The sequence below is a fragment of the Alligator mississippiensis genome, chromosome 2, assembly GCF_030867095.1.
Source record: "Alligator mississippiensis isolate rAllMis1 chromosome 2, rAllMis1, whole genome shotgun sequence".
In the NCBI taxonomy this organism is placed as follows: domain Eukaryota; kingdom Metazoa; phylum Chordata; order Crocodylia; family Alligatoridae; genus Alligator; species Alligator mississippiensis.
In genome coordinates this window covers 266,117,196-266,133,944 of record NC_081825.1, presented here as the reverse complement: position 1 = coordinate 266,133,944, position 16,749 = coordinate 266,117,196, and the positions used below count along the sequence as shown (strand labels likewise).

The window sequence follows — 16,749 nt, the reverse complement described above, 5'->3', positions numbered from 1 at the left end:
TTTGACAATAACTCTCACGTGTGTCTCCCCTTTGGGACAAAAAGGACCTTTTCTGAGCCTCCTTACTGACTAAACAGCGGTGCATTTTGAGCAGAAAAGTAAAGGAACTGCACTCTCGGCCTAGCCCTGCTCCTCCACGCAAGCTTGGAACTTTCCGGAAAGGCGCCATTGCTTCACAAAGCCCGGGAGCGCTCTGAGAGCAGTAATGTACCTGAAATGGCGGAGGCAGCCAGGGCAGCAGGCCCAGGCACTGCCTTTGTTGTGGGGAGAGTGGGGATTGCAAAAATCGCTACAGCACTGTGGAAGCCAGCACTGCTTTGGGCATCACATGGCTACCTCGGGCACAGAGCTGCACTGTTCCCCTCTGTTTGATTCCATGTAAGGGAAACCAGCCCGCACGAATCTTCATTTCCTTCTACTCATTACAGCCCATTTAGCTCCTAAGAAGCAGGAAGGAAGGATAATGTACCTGAAGAATTTGAGACAGAGTTTAGCTTAAGATTTCCAGGTATTATCAGCAGACATCCCTGGGCATTTATACACATACTTTTCTGTCCCACAATACAATGGACATCCGCCACTTCTGAAGAGACTTGAACTAAGTCGAGTCTGCTCCGCACGTGAGCTGAGGCAAATTGCGCTGCACCACGTGCAGTTGTATAAGCAACAAAATGCATGTCAGCACGGAGAAAATGGCAGCAATGCACTTTTGAACTAAAGCCCCCCCCTGCAACTGCACTTCTGTCATGTTTCAGAGTGCTGTAACTTCATAGTGCTATAAAAAGTGTTCTAAATTACAGCACTGTAAAACGTGCGTGGAGCATTTCTATACATACCCAAGATCCCAGGCCTAAGGAGATTACCTCAGCTGAATAAAGGCTGCAAAGCTGTTACCCTGAAATGGCATTAAGAAAATAACACTGCATAGATGTGCAGACTGAGCTCTGGTGACAGGCTATTGTGTTGTTGTAATGTTTCTGGGTTGTGTGCATTCATTTAGTAATAATGTTGCATGCCCGAGCTTCCCTGCCTAGCTTGTACATGGAGGAAGAAGGGTTAACAGGGCCCTTGCTCAGACTAAGAGCTGCCTACAGATTGGCACAGATGAGACAAGATGCACCTCTGGCAGCAAGAGAATCGAATAACCTTGTTGAAAAGCCTCGCTGATGTTTACCAAACCTAGGTGGGAGGGAGGCAATCATATACCTAATTCACGGTGACTCTTAAAGAGTGTGTTCTGTCTGATTATTCTCATAGTGTGGGTGAACAGGTAGTACCAGCATCTAAAACTGTCTTCTTTCATTTGCATCTCATTAGGAACTTTTGTCCACCAACTACATAATTACCTGCTAATAATGCTGTATAAATTTGTATCCAGGCTGGATTATTGTAATTCACTGTAGATTAGATAACACACAAACTCTAGGCCCTCCACCATCTCCATCTGGCCTGTGATCCAGATGCTCTCTTGGTTTCCAGACAGTTTCAGGTGCCAGTTTAAAGCACGGTCTCTTCAAAGTATTAATTGCTGTGGACATCTGAATTTGGCACATACGCGTAGAGGTGAACAGGCAAAGCCATTCTCACTCCATTTAAGAAATACTGCAGAAGTTCACTTCTGGAAAGACAAGGTTCTTTGGGTAAATTCAAAGAACCCTGTCTGACTATGTCCTTAGACCAACATGGCTACAACCAGCACTTCTGGAAAGACTTCACTCAACACTGATATTTCCTTTTGTCCAAACTCACCTCCTCCTTTTCAAAAATGTGAAATAAATCAACTGAACAGACACAAACATAAGAAAACAAAAAAACACCATGTTCCCAAGTCAAAGTTTTGAAGAATCCATGAAGTCCACTAAGGAATTTGTAATGCTACTGTTTTTATGTACAAGGTACTCAAATATTCTCGTGACAGAGGCTGCATCTACACGAGACGCTGACTATGCAGTCATTACTGGGGCCAGAGTGAATAAGTCTCTCAGATGTATTGCACTCCCACCTCAAAGAGAGACTGTTACCTCCCTTCTCTGATATGATTGCTATCTCCCCTCTTACAGTATTCCAGCTTGCCAAGTTTCATCATTCCATTGGGTATTTGGTACCAGATTTTTTTTCCCCTGTCTATATTAGTAGCATTTTATCAAAATCACATTTTGATCTTTCCCCTTGTTTATATTCTCTCTAAGCACCTTTTCATTATTTCTAATGACAAAAGTGAAATAAAATTAAAGCAGTGAGTAAACACAGCTTGATGCACGGAAAATGGTATGTCCTTCACATTATCTTGCAATAAGAATACAGTTTTGCACAGATAGTGTCATTAAGAAATTCTATCAGCTTCAGCACTAAATTCTCATGTAATTTTTCCAAAGAACTTCAAATACAAGAAACATAACCTCATTGGGATTAGTGACTGGCCTGAATAAACCAGCTGACGTAATGTTAAAAGGACACTTAGAGTCTTACTAAGGACTTAAGTAAGACTGAGTTTCCTTAGTAGGAATCTCAGCTTTCATTAATTGAAAATTGTATGTATCTATCCCTTAGAATTGCAAAGAAAAAATCCTAAATTTGACCCAAGGCAAGAATGTCTACCTGAACCTACAGTCATCCTGAAACAGTAACTGAGGCATGAACTTCTGTATTACTTTCTTTGGAGTGTTAATTTTGAAGACTAATGGTGACAAATTAAATGTCAAAGTTAACTTTCACTACTCATCCTGCTAGCAGAAACACACAGATAGTGTAGCCATCCCATAATCTCGAAGTACCTCCGTGTCCTGGACACCCAAAGTTCTATGAGATACTTACCCATCTGACAATGATTCTAGCATCCTCCCTGGCAACTTCTGTGAAAGTGTTATATACTGTCAATATAGAATCATAGAAAATTAGGGTTGGAAGTGACCTCCTAGTTCAAATTCAATCATAGCCCCCCAGCATCCCAGGATGCTTTGCAGCCCTGGGCTGTGCTGTGCTGACTGCTCAAGCAGAGCAGGGTTGGCTCCACCCCTCTGCTCTCTGGCCAGAGCAGTGAAAGCTGGCTCCATAGGCAGAGGGAGAAAAAAAATTGGGAGGGGGAGGAGGGCTGAGTGCGTGCGTGCATGTGTGCATGTGCCTGCCCCCAGGCAGGAAAGTCTGCAGGGGAAGGGGCAGGGGAGGGAGTGGGGCCAGGATTGGGAGGGATTGGAGTGGAGCCGGGCCCAGGATTGGGCTGCACCTGTGTGGCCACTCCTTCCCCTGTGCCTGGGGTCGTTGTCTGGTACTGGCGCCCCCCATGCCAACAAATCCACCACCCCCCAGCCCCGCACCAGCCCCAGCCCCGGCCCTGGCTGCCTCCCCACACTGGCCCTGGCCCCACACTGCCTGGGGGGGCCAGAGCAGGGCCAGCCTCAACTGTGCCACCAGGCCAGAGCAGACAGACCTTCTGGGACCCTTGCACCCGCCCCACCCCGAGTCATAGTTCTATTGCTGCTGCTGGCCCTGCACAGCTGGGGCGGGGCACGGGGAGGGAGCGGCTCCCACCACTGCGTGCACCCTGGGAGGCATGGGGGGCATGTATGCCCCTGGAACTGCATGGGGCAGGGAAGGCAGGCTGCTGCTGCAGGCTGGAGCTGCACTGGGCTGTTCCTGGTGGGTCGTGGGACAATCAGAGCTGGACAGCCCGGTGCTGGTGAGCCAAGGGTGGGGGGGGGGCATGTGGCCCCTCCGATCTTTGAATGGGGCAAGGGTGGGCTGCAGCTGTGAGCTAGGTTCTGTTCCCTGTCTCTGCGCCTCACTGCCACTGCTTTGAAAGTGGTGCAGCATGGTGCCATGTGCCAAGCTGCCCGAGCCACCCAGAGGCAGGATGTATATGGCACCACGCTGTGCCGCTTTCAAAGCAGCAGCAGTGAGGTGCTAAGGCAGGGAGCAGAGCCCACCTCACAGCTGCAGCCCACCCTTGCCCTGTGCAAAGATTGGGGGGCACATGCCCCCTCCTTTGGCTCCTCAGCGCTGCGCCTCTGGAGGAGATGCTGGGCTCCAATTTCCCCACAACCCGGCCTGGCTGAGGCTCCATTCACAATGAATGGGGCCCTGGACAGGCCAGGTCATGGGCCAATCTCCACAGTGCAGCAGAGAGCGGGGCAGAGGCAGGGATGAATGATTCGCCCTTGCCCCTACCTCACTCCCTCCTGCACTGTAGGGGTCTCGCTCTGCCTCCTCCCCTGAAGCCCAAGCAGTCATAAAGAAAGCAGATTAAAAGAAATTTACCTGCCTGCTAAGCCAGCTGCAATCCTGGGTGTGCAGGGTATCTGAGTGTGCGTGTCCCTCCCCCCCGCAGCAGCAGCCTCTGGCCAGGCTGCCCTCTGGCCATACCTGTTGCCCTGCATTTGGGGGGCTGAGCCCCATTAGCCCCCACTTCTACCACCTATGGCTGGTTGACAAATGGGTGAGGGAGGGAAACCCAGCTGGGGACGCAGCCCAGTCTGCTTGGCAGCGGTAGAGCAGCCCCTGCCAGACTTTTCCCTGCTGGAGTGGAGGTGGTGGAGGTGTGGGCCAGCAGATTCAGGGAGAGGGGAGGGAGTGGGGTTTAAACCCCCTCCATGAACCACAAAACCCCAGCCTGGGTCTGGGGGGAGGGGCGGGGACTGCCACCCTTCCTGGAGAGAGCAGGAGGTATGGCCACACCCCAGCTGAAATGGGCAGGGTGAACCAGGGAAGGGGGGTTTAATCCCCCTTCTCCTCTCCCACCAGCACAGGACCCCAGCCAAGGTCTGCCTGGCTTTTCCCCCCCTGCTCACCACTCAAGCAGCAGGGGGTGTGGCCAGATACTGGCCTGGGCAGTGCCTCAGGTGAAGGTAGGGAGAGAGGGGCATTAAACCCCCCTGCCTCCCCTCTCCCACCAGCATGGGACCCCAGCTGGGGTCTGTCTGGCTTTCCCCACCTCCCCCTGCTTGTTGTTCAAGCGGTGGAGGGCATGTCCAGCTGGTGGCCTGGGCAGCACAGGCTGGCATCTCAACATGACCCCTGCCGCTTGAACAGAGAGCAGGGGGAAAAGCCAGGCAGACCCCAGCTGGGGTCCCATGCCAGTGGTAGAAGGGAGGCAGGGGGTTTAACTCCCTCCCTTCCCTCCCCTTCACCTGAGACACTGCCCAGGCTGCTATCTGGACACCCCCCACCACTCCACCGCTGAGGGATGCTTCTCCCTTCACCGTCCAGGCACACCCCAACTGGGGTCCCTGCAGGCCAGGGTTGGGGTTTAAACAACTCTGCACTAAATCATAATACTCAGTAGCCTGCTGGAGCCTGGCCACACCCTGCCACCCTCACTTAGCACAGCTTCCCTCCAGCTTTCTGGTCACTGTTTAGGGGAAGGAAGGGCTCACTCTAGCACCCTCCAGCTTCTAGCCTGAGCCACTGCAGGCATGTGGCTGCATTTCTGGAATCAAAAGTGAATGTTTATTTACTTACATCTCAATTCAAACTACACAGGTTAGACTAAACTGCAAAGATTGAATCAATTCTGGCTCGGGCATTTTGAATGTCTGTACTTAGCCCAGGAGGACATCTAATCCAACCAACTGCTCAACTAAATCCCCAACTAAATCATCCCAGTCAAGGCTTTATCTTAGCCAGGTCTTAAAAACCTCAGCTAGCCTGCTTTACTACCCTCCTAAAAAGAAAGTTTTTCTTAATATGTAACCTAAGCTTCCCTTGCTGCTACTTCAAACCATTGCTCCTTCTGCTGTCATTTGTTATCACTGAGAACAGTCCAGCTCCATCCTCTTTGGAACCACCCTTCAGGTAGTTGAAGGCTGCTATTAAATCCCCCCTGACTCTTCTCTTCTCAAAACTAAATAAGACCAGTTCCCTCAGCCTCTCCTCAGAAGTCATGTGCCCCCAGACCATTTTTGTTGCCCTCCGCTGGACTCTCTCCAATTTGTCCACATCCTTTCTGTTGTGGGGGCCCCAAAACTGAACACAGTACTCCAGATGTCACCTCACCGGTGCTGAATAGATGGGAATAATCACTTCCCTGGATCTGCTGGCAACTCTCCTACTAATGCAATCCAGTATGAGGTTAGCCTTGGCAACAAGGGCACACTGTTGTCTCATATTCAACTTATTGTCCAATGTAACCCTCAGGTCCTTTTCTGGAGAGTTGCTGCTTAGCCAGTCAGTTCCCAGACTGTACTGGTGCATGGCACTGTTCTGTCCTAAGTGGCTTGCATTTGTCCCTATATTGATATTTACAACTTATTAGCATTCTAAAAATGGAAACATTAAGTAAATTAGGAGCCACTAATCATGTGCAAATGAGTAGCAAGTAATTAGCAAACTGTAACAAATAAGTAGCAAATAAGTGTAACAAATAAGTAGCAAGTAATTATCAAACTGAGCCTTTTATACTCATGTTCATATATACTTAAAAGCCTTCTGGCTTTTGATGTATTTGAAGCTGCAGTAACATTTCCAGCCTGCCGCACAAAACTCTCTCCTCCTTCCTTTTGTCAGCATTCAACCTGAACTATGGATCATTTTGCCACTCAATAAAAGAGCTTTGCTGCAACGTTTCTTGTATTTTGCTGCTGCTGGAGCCTCTGTCTCCATCACTTGGGCTTTCAAATATCCCTACCAAGTTTTCCCTTCAGCTGTTTTTGCAACCATCTAAACAAAGTGCTTTCTGGAGTCAGGTGGACAGATCATAAAAACAGGCAGGAGATAGAGTTTTTACTGAAATCCAGATGTGAGTTTTGCTAAAAATGTGAGGGTGTCTGGATATCTATGTTGTTCTGTTCTCAACTTGGCACTGGTATACTTCATGGCAATAACCAAGTCACACATGCAGGCTGGTAAAATGCTGCATGCTGCATGTCTCTAAAGCATGCCAGTGAAATGGACATTCTGCATTGCGGCTTCTCATTTTGTCTTAAAAGTTATATACTTAGATTATTTCACTGCATTCAGTCTAAACTCTGTAAGTTAGAATCCCGTATAGGCTTTTTTCCTTCTTCAGGATAGAAGAGGGAGACACTTCAAAAAGGACAAGAAAAAACTTCTTTGGACTACATGCAAGGAAATAGCAACTTTAATTCTGACTGTCACAGTCCAAGGGCCATGTATATTTTTCATAGAAATAGTACAAAAAATACTATGTCTTCCACAACTGTGGAGAAAACATTAACCATTTTTAAACAAACAAAACTAATACAAACATCTGCACTCCCTGGACGTTATAGAAAATATTATCCAACAAAAATCCCAGAACTCTAAGAAATAGGAAAATTACAATAAAAGTTATATATCTCTAATGAGAACACAAACAAGAGGAAAAAGCATTTCTTTAGAAAGCAAAGCACTAGTTCTTTCTAAAGGAAGAGTTTGCATAAGAAAATAAACATTATTGCCTGGGATATTTCTGAGATTCCTAAGTGAAAATCATACCACAGTGGGAAACATGTGCCTTCACCTTTCTCTCTGCCACAGAAAAGTTAAGTGGGTTTTCCCTATGAGACAAGAGCAGTGAAAAAAACTCCAAACGAGAGATTGAAGAAAACAACACTGCTGAGAAACACATTAATTTAAAGCTAGGTTATTAAATTAAAGGATGAAGTTAATCAAAATATTGGCAATGGGAGCATAACAAAGGTGAAAGAAGGATGAAGGAAAACAATCATGGTAGCTTTAATAAGAGAATTCAAGGCTTGGGGAACCTCAAAAACTTGGGGGTTTGGATATATGTAAGAATCCCAAGATCTGGAAGCTGACCTAAATCTTATGTAAATGTAAGCCTGCAGAATTAGGATAGGAAGAATCACAGAACCATAGAATCATGGAAGTAGGGTCGGAAGGGACCTTGTAGATCTTCAGGTCCAACCCCCTGCCTGGGCAGGAAGAAAACTGGGCTCAAATGACCCCAGCCAGGTAGGCATGAAGCCGATTCTTAAAGACCCCCAGGGTAGGAGCCAGCACCACTTCCCTTGGAAGTTGGTTCCAGATCCTAGCCGCCCTAACTGTGAAGTACTTCCTATGGATGTCTAATCTAAACCTACTCTCCAACAACTTGTGGCCACTATTCCTTGTTATCCCGGGGGGCGCTAGGGGAAACAAGGTCTCCCCCAAACCCTTCTGGTCCCCCCTAGTGAGTTTATAGATGGTCACCAGGTCCCCACTCAGCCTTCTCTTGTGAAGGCTGAACAGGTTCAGGTCCCGTAGCCTCTCATTGTAGGGTCTGCCCTGCTGTCCCTGGATCATGCGGGTGGCCCTCCTCTGGACCCTCTCAATGTTGTCCATATCCCTCCTGAAGTGGGGTGCCTAGAACCGGACACAGTACTCCAGCTGTGGCCTGACCAGTGTCACGTAGAGGGGGAGGATCACCTCCTTGGCCCTACTTGAGATGCACCTGTGGTTGTACGATAAGGTCCGGTTAGCCCTGCTGACAGTGACCTCGCATTGTCGGCCCATGTTCATCTTGGAGTCAATAATGACTCAAAACTCTTTTGAGTTTTCTGGCATCTATACATTAGTTGAATACTGTGATGGGGGCTGTCCCAGGGCCAGTCACAATGTCAGCCCACCCACCTTTTTAGGACAGTCTGCCCACCTGGCTCGCCTACCATGCCTTTATTGTAACTCAGAAGTTGTTTCTAGGCAAGAGACTGCCCATTTAATGCCCCAATGCCAAGGGCATAATACATGGCTCCGACCTCCCCTTTACCATGTCCCATGTCTCGCAGATGGCATCCAAAGATCACTTCCAACTCCCCCAGTCCCATTGCTGGGCCGCGCTTGGCCACTGGCCCAAACTTGGCCTCAGGACATAACCTTGGCCTGGCCTCTGGCCCAACTCGGCCTCAGGTGTCCTTAGAGGTGCCTGGGCCACATGCCCCCTCACTGGGCTCCTTGCCTCTCGTTAGGCCTAAAGCCCCTTGAACTGTATCTCCGCTCTAGGGTCACTACTCCGCCCCCTCACTGGGACTTCTGGCCCTTGTGCCCCTTGGGCCTCAGGTGTCTGTCGATGTACCTGGACCCAACTCTTGGCCTACGGCCCATTCAGGCCCCAGACGTCTGCTGACATACGTAGACCTCTAATTCAGCCTATAGCCCACTTAGGCCTCAGACATCTGCTGACATACCTAGACCTTACTCTTGGCCTCTCGTTAGGCCTCACTCTCATTCAGGCCTCCACTAGGCTTCATTTGTTCAAGCATTGGGTCTCAGGCCCTCCTGGTTCCTGTGTTGCTACCCAAGCCTCACCCTCTCAGGCTTGGGCCCTCCTGGCCCCTGTGCTGTTGCCCAGTCCTGGTGCTTTTGTTGCAGGGTGTGCTTCCCTAGCCTTTCCCCTCCACAGGGTCACCCACAAGGCAGAGGCTTTCTGGCACCCCATACATGCCTTTCACTAGGGAGACAATGGTGTAGCATTTTCTGGAGACTGTCCCCAGCAAAGTGTAGTTTTAGGTCATTCCCCAAGACTAATGCAGGCCTACCTGCCCTGGTTTTATAACTCCCTCATTGGGCTCCTGGATGTTCTTTCTGGGCTGCTCATTCCTAGGCACTCTGTTACAGCCTCCCCCATCACATCACATCACCCTCACTCATTGGCCCCATCTCTCTGAGGCCCCTTATAGGATTCCTCCCACCACAGGCTGTGGTTCAGTCTCCATCATTCCAGCATGCTGGCTGCCTGACTGCCTGTCTTTTCTTGGAAGTGATGTCCCCCCACATTGAGGAGACCTTTAGCCTCTTTTAAGCTTTGGCCCCACCACTAGGCCAGTCAGGGTGCCAGTAGCTCTCTGCAACCCTGGCCTGCCCCTCATGGTGGTCTTATTTGCCCCCTTGCATTGACTAATCGAGATTCCATGGCCTCAGTCTAGCAGCAGATGACCTTCCTATTCAGCAGGGGTCCACCTCTGGGCCCCACCTTACAGCAGTCCTCTCACATTGGGCTTGCCTAGTGCCCCATCAATGTTATATCAAGTAGCCCTTTGACTCCACTGTTCTCCTCTGAGCCCCTGCCCTCAGTCACCCCCAGTTTTAATCAGGGGCTTACCTAGGCCCTCAGTAAGCTTATAAGCTCTAAGCCTCTTCCTAGGCTGGCCAGTGCCTTCTCTAGGCCTAGGCATTGGCGAGGCATAGGGGGTGCATGGGGGTGTACATGCACCCTGTGAGCGTGGCAGTGTACCTCCTACTAAAAGCTGCTGCTAACACTGTTGGCAGTCGCTGCTCACCCCCCCCCCCCCAACATCACTGGCAGTGTCAGTGGGCAGTCAGCGATCGCCACTGGCCGATGCCAACGCTGCCAGCAGTGTCTGCAGGTGGTCACCTACCCCTGGTTGGCACTCGCTGCCCTCCCCCCACCGCCAACAGCACTGGTGGTGTCTGTGGGAGCTCCCTGCTTACTGCCGCTGCCAGCGCCGCCGCCGTGCCCCCCCAGCCACCAGGGGCACATGTTGTTCATGGGCCTAGGTGCACATGGACTCTCCTCAATCCCAGGCCTATAGCCACTTTCTTGGGGCTTGGGACCCCATTGGGTCCCTAGGAATCTCCTCCTTCCCCATAGTTCCTTCCTTTGTCCTCCCGAATGTTCCTGAGAATGGCAGATCTCCAGCTGGCTGATGTTACCTTGGCAGCATCCCTGCAGCAACTGCCAGCTCTGCTCCTCAGGGCCTGCTCTTATACTGAGGCTGTTCCACCCTGATCCAATCAGGTGGCTTCTTAGCTGTCATGAGACCACCTGATTGGCTCTGCTGTCACCTGCGGGCTGCCTCACAGCCTGCTTGAGCCCTTAAAGTGGCAAGCACCCAAAAGTGCTCTGCCACACACCACCTCCCTTAAAATTCTTCTAAGGGGGGTGTCTCTCTGCCACTCCCTCCTGCAGGCTTCTTTGTAGCCTGCACTAGTCCTTCAATTGGCAAGCACCCAAAGGTGCTCTGCCACACATATCTCCAAAGATGATATCATGATAAATGGGTAACAAAGTGGGGCGAAAAATGCACTCACACTTAGGACAACACTTTCCAAAGTCTCTTAGATTTTGACCCCAAGAAGCAATAGTTTTCTACTATTAGATAAAACTTTCAGACAATATAATGTCATTTTATTGGGCAGTTGGAGACCTAGAATAATAATGAAAGGAATTATGTAGAAATAAGTTTATTTTTATAGACTTATAACAAAGTAAGAAGATCCTCCCTTACCAAACACCATGAACAAGAAAAAATGGGACTATCAGAAGCCAAAAAAGTCAGAGTAAATATAATAGAAAATTAGATTTTTTAAAGTACCAAACATTGCGACTATAACCATGAAAACCAAGATCAAACTTACAAAGCCTCTGGTTTAATAAGCAAGATTAGCCCTTTGTTCTTTATTCCTTAGCCTTTACATCTGCTTTAAGTTAGACTTTGTTTCCCACAGTGACCCTAAGTACACAAGATTTTTACACATGATGAAGCTTAGATAATGTGAAAACATTTTTGTATGCTTAAAACACGGCTGGGATCCACAGATTGCTTTTAATGAAATAAAGAAACATACTCAAGTCAAAATAATTTACATTACTGAAAATGTTATGATTTTCCACAATGCTGCTTTCATTGTAGTACTCAGTCTAGTACATTCAGTACTAAGGACTAAGGAATCAGAATAAAACAAAATAGATTTTGTAAGGACTTCATCAGTGCTGTATGTCCTAGTAAGTGACAATGTCCTAGAAGTGGTACCTCTAGGTCACATAAAAGGGCAAGATATGCGGTGGAAAATTTAATGAATAATGCTTGTCTCTGTCGATAAACAAAGGTCTTCCATCTCCGGGATTGTCAGTCTTTCACCAGGAGTGAATCCATGACAAACACAGACTGGTACTTTATTCTGAAGGCTAATATGATAGGGCATATCACAGAGGGCAGCAGTGAGTTTGCCTTTAGTTATTACTTGTTCAGTCTTCTTTTTCTAGGATTTTAGAAGATGACTACAACTGTGCTGCAGAACATGGTCAGCTGGTAGTGCCTAGGATTTCATGTGGGCTTAGGGAAGGTGGAAAGCATTTCTATGATGGTGCTTTGGGGAAACCATCTATGTAAAGTTTAGGAATTGTGATACATTTCACTAACTCTGGGTATAACACTAATCTTCTCTGTAGAAGCCTAGGGTCTGAATGCAGTTTCCTCAAGAAATGGAACAGAGATAAGAGAGGTTAGTAAATCCCTTTGAAAACAGAGAGGCTGGATGGATCAGGAAGACACAAGGAGCTTGGGACAGGAGAAAAGAACACTGAGAGAGGTTTTTGGGCGGGAGAAGAGACTCTGACTGCAGGATCAGCCAAACTGAGCAAAGTCATAGACTGCATAGTTGGGAGGAGAAGCCATGAGCTATGGGAGCAGAGGGGTGGCAAGGGGGAGCCTGGACACCTAAAGGACTTTGATTAAAACTCAAAGAATGCTCAAGAGTGGAAATGAAACTGATGCAGGGAACAAGCATGTATGTAAACAAGATCTGTGTTAAACTAAGATCTGTATAGCTGTTGTGCTGTCTAAAAGAAAAGAGTACTATTATAGAAATTCCTTTTACAAAGCCTGTGTCTTTATGGAAAAACTGTAAGCCACAGCACCTATGAAACTGAAGCAGCTGAAGAGTCTGGAGGAGCTGGCACTAGTCTCATCCTCAGGGAACAAGTGTTTGGGCCCTGGAGTCTTAGCTCATAGAAGGAAGTTCTATAAAGAAAATCTGTACCCCAAGAGTATGCCTAGAAATCCAGGCCGCTATGAACCTTAATTTGTTTTTTGTTTTACTCTGCTGAAACTTATACTCTTCCTCTAGAATTCAGACAGCTGTTCTGACTGATGCAGTTAGGAAATTAAGCCCAATGAGCCTTTGAATCTTAGCCAAGATCTCATTATAGGGTGAAAAAGAGTGTGCTGTCATTCTATTGCTGAAGTGTTCCTGTACAAAAGAGCCGCCCCCTCACTGTACTTCCTGCTTAGTTTTGAAGAGGAATCAGTCACAAGGGAGCTCAGAACACTGGCATTTCTGTTTCCTTCACCCAGAGAAGCATAGTCTCAACTTCGCTTATCTCTGAAAAAAACTTGTGACTTAATATTACAAATGTGGGTGAATGTCATCTTAATATAAATATACCAGGGAAAATACTGAATTCCTTCCTTTCATTTATTTTATTCCATCTACTAAAAATAAGAAAAGTAGCAGGCATTTCGACCATGCATTTCTCTAGGAATCTCATGGTGTTTTATACATGCTAATTATCCCCATTTAACAAACAGGGAAACTGAGTCATTGCCTGGGAGACCTGCAGGGCTAAGAAAAGCCTCAAGCTTCCTGCCTGAGCTTTCAAGCAAGTTGTCTCACATCAAAACTGTGCAAAGAAAAATTTTGTTAATTACAGTGGATAATCCCTTAGGGCCAAATCAAAGTAGTCCATAAGTGGAAATATTTACTGTATGGCTAGTCCAGACAACAGGGAGAAACCCATAATAGGAGGATTTTGTTCTAAATTATTCTTGAAAATAAATCTTTTATAAAAAGAACTCCTGATGCAGCACACTGAGATATTATTCCTAATGGTCTAAGAGTAACAGAAGTCCCTGAAGTTACGGACGAATTGAAACTTGACAGCACACACTACATTCCTCAAAAGTTGTTAGTCTGTGCAACACCAGTAACTCTAGGGATCACAACAAATAAATTACTGTCACTTTTTAAGCCAAGGATCTGGTCATGAATATACAGCTTTTGTTTATCATCATAAATTTATCTCACAGAGTGATCAAATTTATGATAATTTATTAGGGTTCTTCTGCAAAGCAGTTCCTCTCTGTGTAATGCCTGTTGGAATCACATCTGTCTCCAATTAGGACTTTTATTTTTGTGAACTAAGGACACACAGAGCTTCTAATGGAGATGAATAGCTGGCTGATTCAACTGAAACTCAAAGTGCATGCCAGAAATAAAGAACTAAATATTAGAAGTAGTAGTATTTATTCTTTACTCTGGCTTTTTTTCTGTTTAGGTTCTATCTTACTCATTGAACTGATGGCCACAAGCAAAAAACTCTCAGATACAGGATCTAGGCTTGATTTGAAACTGCATAGGTCAACACTTTTACAGTTAAGCAGGCAGGGACTCTTGCTTCTATGCAATCTGATTTTGTGAGATCAGTTAGATTCTGAGAGGACAATCACATCTCCTGCAACTTCCATTACCTGGATTCTCACAGTTTCTGTAATAGCATTATGGTCCATGTTATCACTGTGATGAAATGATACTGTAGTATGAAACACAGGGCACATCTACACATGATGCTATGTCGCTGGAGCAACGCGCTATGGCAACATAGCGTCCATGGGCATCTACACGTAACCAGCACCTACTTCACCACAGCAACATGCTTGCCCAGTATAGAGCACTGCTACAGCAAAATAGCTGCTAAAGATAACCATGGGCCACGTGTATGGCGCAGTACGGGCTGTTACTCCAACATAATTTAGTACTTCCAAATGGAAATACTAAATCACAGCACAGTAACAATGTTGCCATAGTGACACATGTAGACGTACCCATAGGGAGTAAATCCACACATGCACTTTACTGCAGAGCTGACTCCTTAGCTCCACAGCAAAGTGTCACTGTCTATATGTGTGCCTGTATTAGGGCACAGTAAAGTAATTAACTCTGCTGTAGGATACTACTATCCAGGACAACTACTATCCTACAGCGGAGTACTTACATGTGCCAAAGTGCACATGTAGATGGTGACTGGGGCTGGCTGGCTGCTATGGTGCGGGGCTGCCTGCCGGCTAGTTCTACACTGTAGCACCCTCGTGCCTCAGCCAACCCCTACGTAGCATGCTGAGCCAGGGCAGAGCAGTCCTGGGCTGACAGACTGACCCCTCAGCCCCCTGCCAGCCTGGGGCTGCTCTGTCCTGGCTCAATGTGCTGCGGTCCTGGGCACACATGTAAACACTGTGCCCAGGAGAAATAAACTAACTGCAGATGTAGATGCACCCACGGTGCCTTGCAGAACAGAGCATGAAGCTGACAACTTAATTTAGAGTGAGCAGCATAGCAACACTTCATAGCCTCACCATTTCAACTCAGCTGCTCTGCATCGAGGAAGGAATTTCAGAATCTTCTGAAGGCATATCAAAAGCTAGAGGACTGTTTCATTTGCTGTGTTATTCTGCACTTCAGTTTGACCCCACACTTCCCAACACCTCCATTTTCCACATGATGGATTTCATCTTTTACATTAAAGATTGGTTGGACAGGCTTTTGAGTCTAACAATCCCTTTCCAAAAAGCCAAGCTATTATTATTATTATTATTATTTGGGGGTGGGGGGGAGAGGGGCACTGGGGGAAGGGGAAAGAGAAAGAACCAGGCTTGTTCCCTTTTGCATATATACAAACCTATACAGGCATGTCTCAAACATTTTAATTTTTTCTAAATTTAAAAGCAGGAATATCAAACATTCTCTTCCCTAATTTTAGTGATTTCTATGAAGGACTAAAAAAATAGCTGAATGGAGACCAAGTTAAATAGAAGGTAACAAAAATAATCAGGAAAAAAATAACTTATAGCCATTTAACTAAAATGTCTTTCCATCCCAATTTTCATGTCGTTGGTACTTCTGCTATAACCCCACTCACCCATAGTCTTCAGGAATAAAGAAGAGAAAGAATCTGAACTTCTATAAAATGCAAACCTTCTTTCAGGCCTCCTTTAACCATTAAAAAGCTGCAAAAACTCATTTTTTAAATAAAAACACAAACATATTTTCCCTTTAACAAGTCATCTTTAATTAGTCAAAGGAATCTTTGAACAGTAGGCTCAAAACCCAAGAAGCAAAAGACTGAGAATCCAGTATTGCCAACCCCACCGTGTCAAAAATCATGAGACAAACTCTTAAAAATCAAGAGATTTGGAATGTAAATCATGAGATGCTATTTTTCAAGTGTATGTGTATGTTATTTGTGAAGGTGTGGGGGGCTGTAGGTGTGTGTGTGTGGGTTGGAGCCCGGGGGGGGGGGAGGGGGGGGCACACACACTGGCAGGATGTGAGGTACTGTGAGTCAGGAGTGAGGGGCAGCAGCAGGGCTGGGGGGCTGTGGCTTGGGAGTGAGGGGCAGACACACAGATACACACAGACACACACACAGACAAACAGACACCCACAGCTCTGTTGCATGACTTGCCCCAGCCCTGAGGCCCCATTCACCCCAGCCACTGCCCCACTCCCTCCCTCACCATGGGGGCTTCAATCTGCCTTGTGATTTTTTCATGAGAGCTGGCATTTCTGAGAATGAAACCCAGTCCCAAGTCTCTTGTAGCACACATTTATCTTAGGTCAAAAAGCTCCACAGCAAAACCTTTTTCACTGATATTAGTGTGCAAGTCGGCCATTACTCCTTCCCTTATTTTTTACCGATAATCGTTAGGAGCCCTAATCAAGAGGCCTAATCATAATTATTTTTTAAAACTGTTCCTCCCTTTTTTCCTACTCACAGCAGGGTTGGTCCACTGTGCACACCCAAAAATGCATCTTCATCAATAACTTTCAGGTATTTGTTCTTATGCAGGTAGCTGCAAAAAGAAAAACAACACATACAGTTATCCAGTAACACAGTCCATATTACATGAAGAGGAAAGGGGAATAAGAGCATCTTTTTGAACAAGAACAAGACAAGGTACATGCTGTGGAGGGGCTGGCTGAGGCATGAGGGTGCTTCAGTGCAGGGATAACCAGCAGGCA

The 16,749-nt window shown here is 46.8% G+C and overlaps 1 protein-coding gene across 1 annotated transcript in view; it reads right to left on the bottom strand.

The window, feature by feature from the left end:
• The window catches only part of TSHR (thyroid stimulating hormone receptor), a 208,459-nt gene that overhangs the window by 10,505 nt on the left and 181,205 nt on the right, over nucleotides 1–16,749 (bottom strand). The window contains exon 8 of the mRNA XM_006260866.3: nucleotides 16,503–16,580. Within this exon, the coding sequence (XP_006260928.1) occupies nucleotides 16,503–16,580 (78 nt within the window). The remainder of the gene's footprint in view (nucleotides 1–16,502; nucleotides 16,581–16,749) is intronic.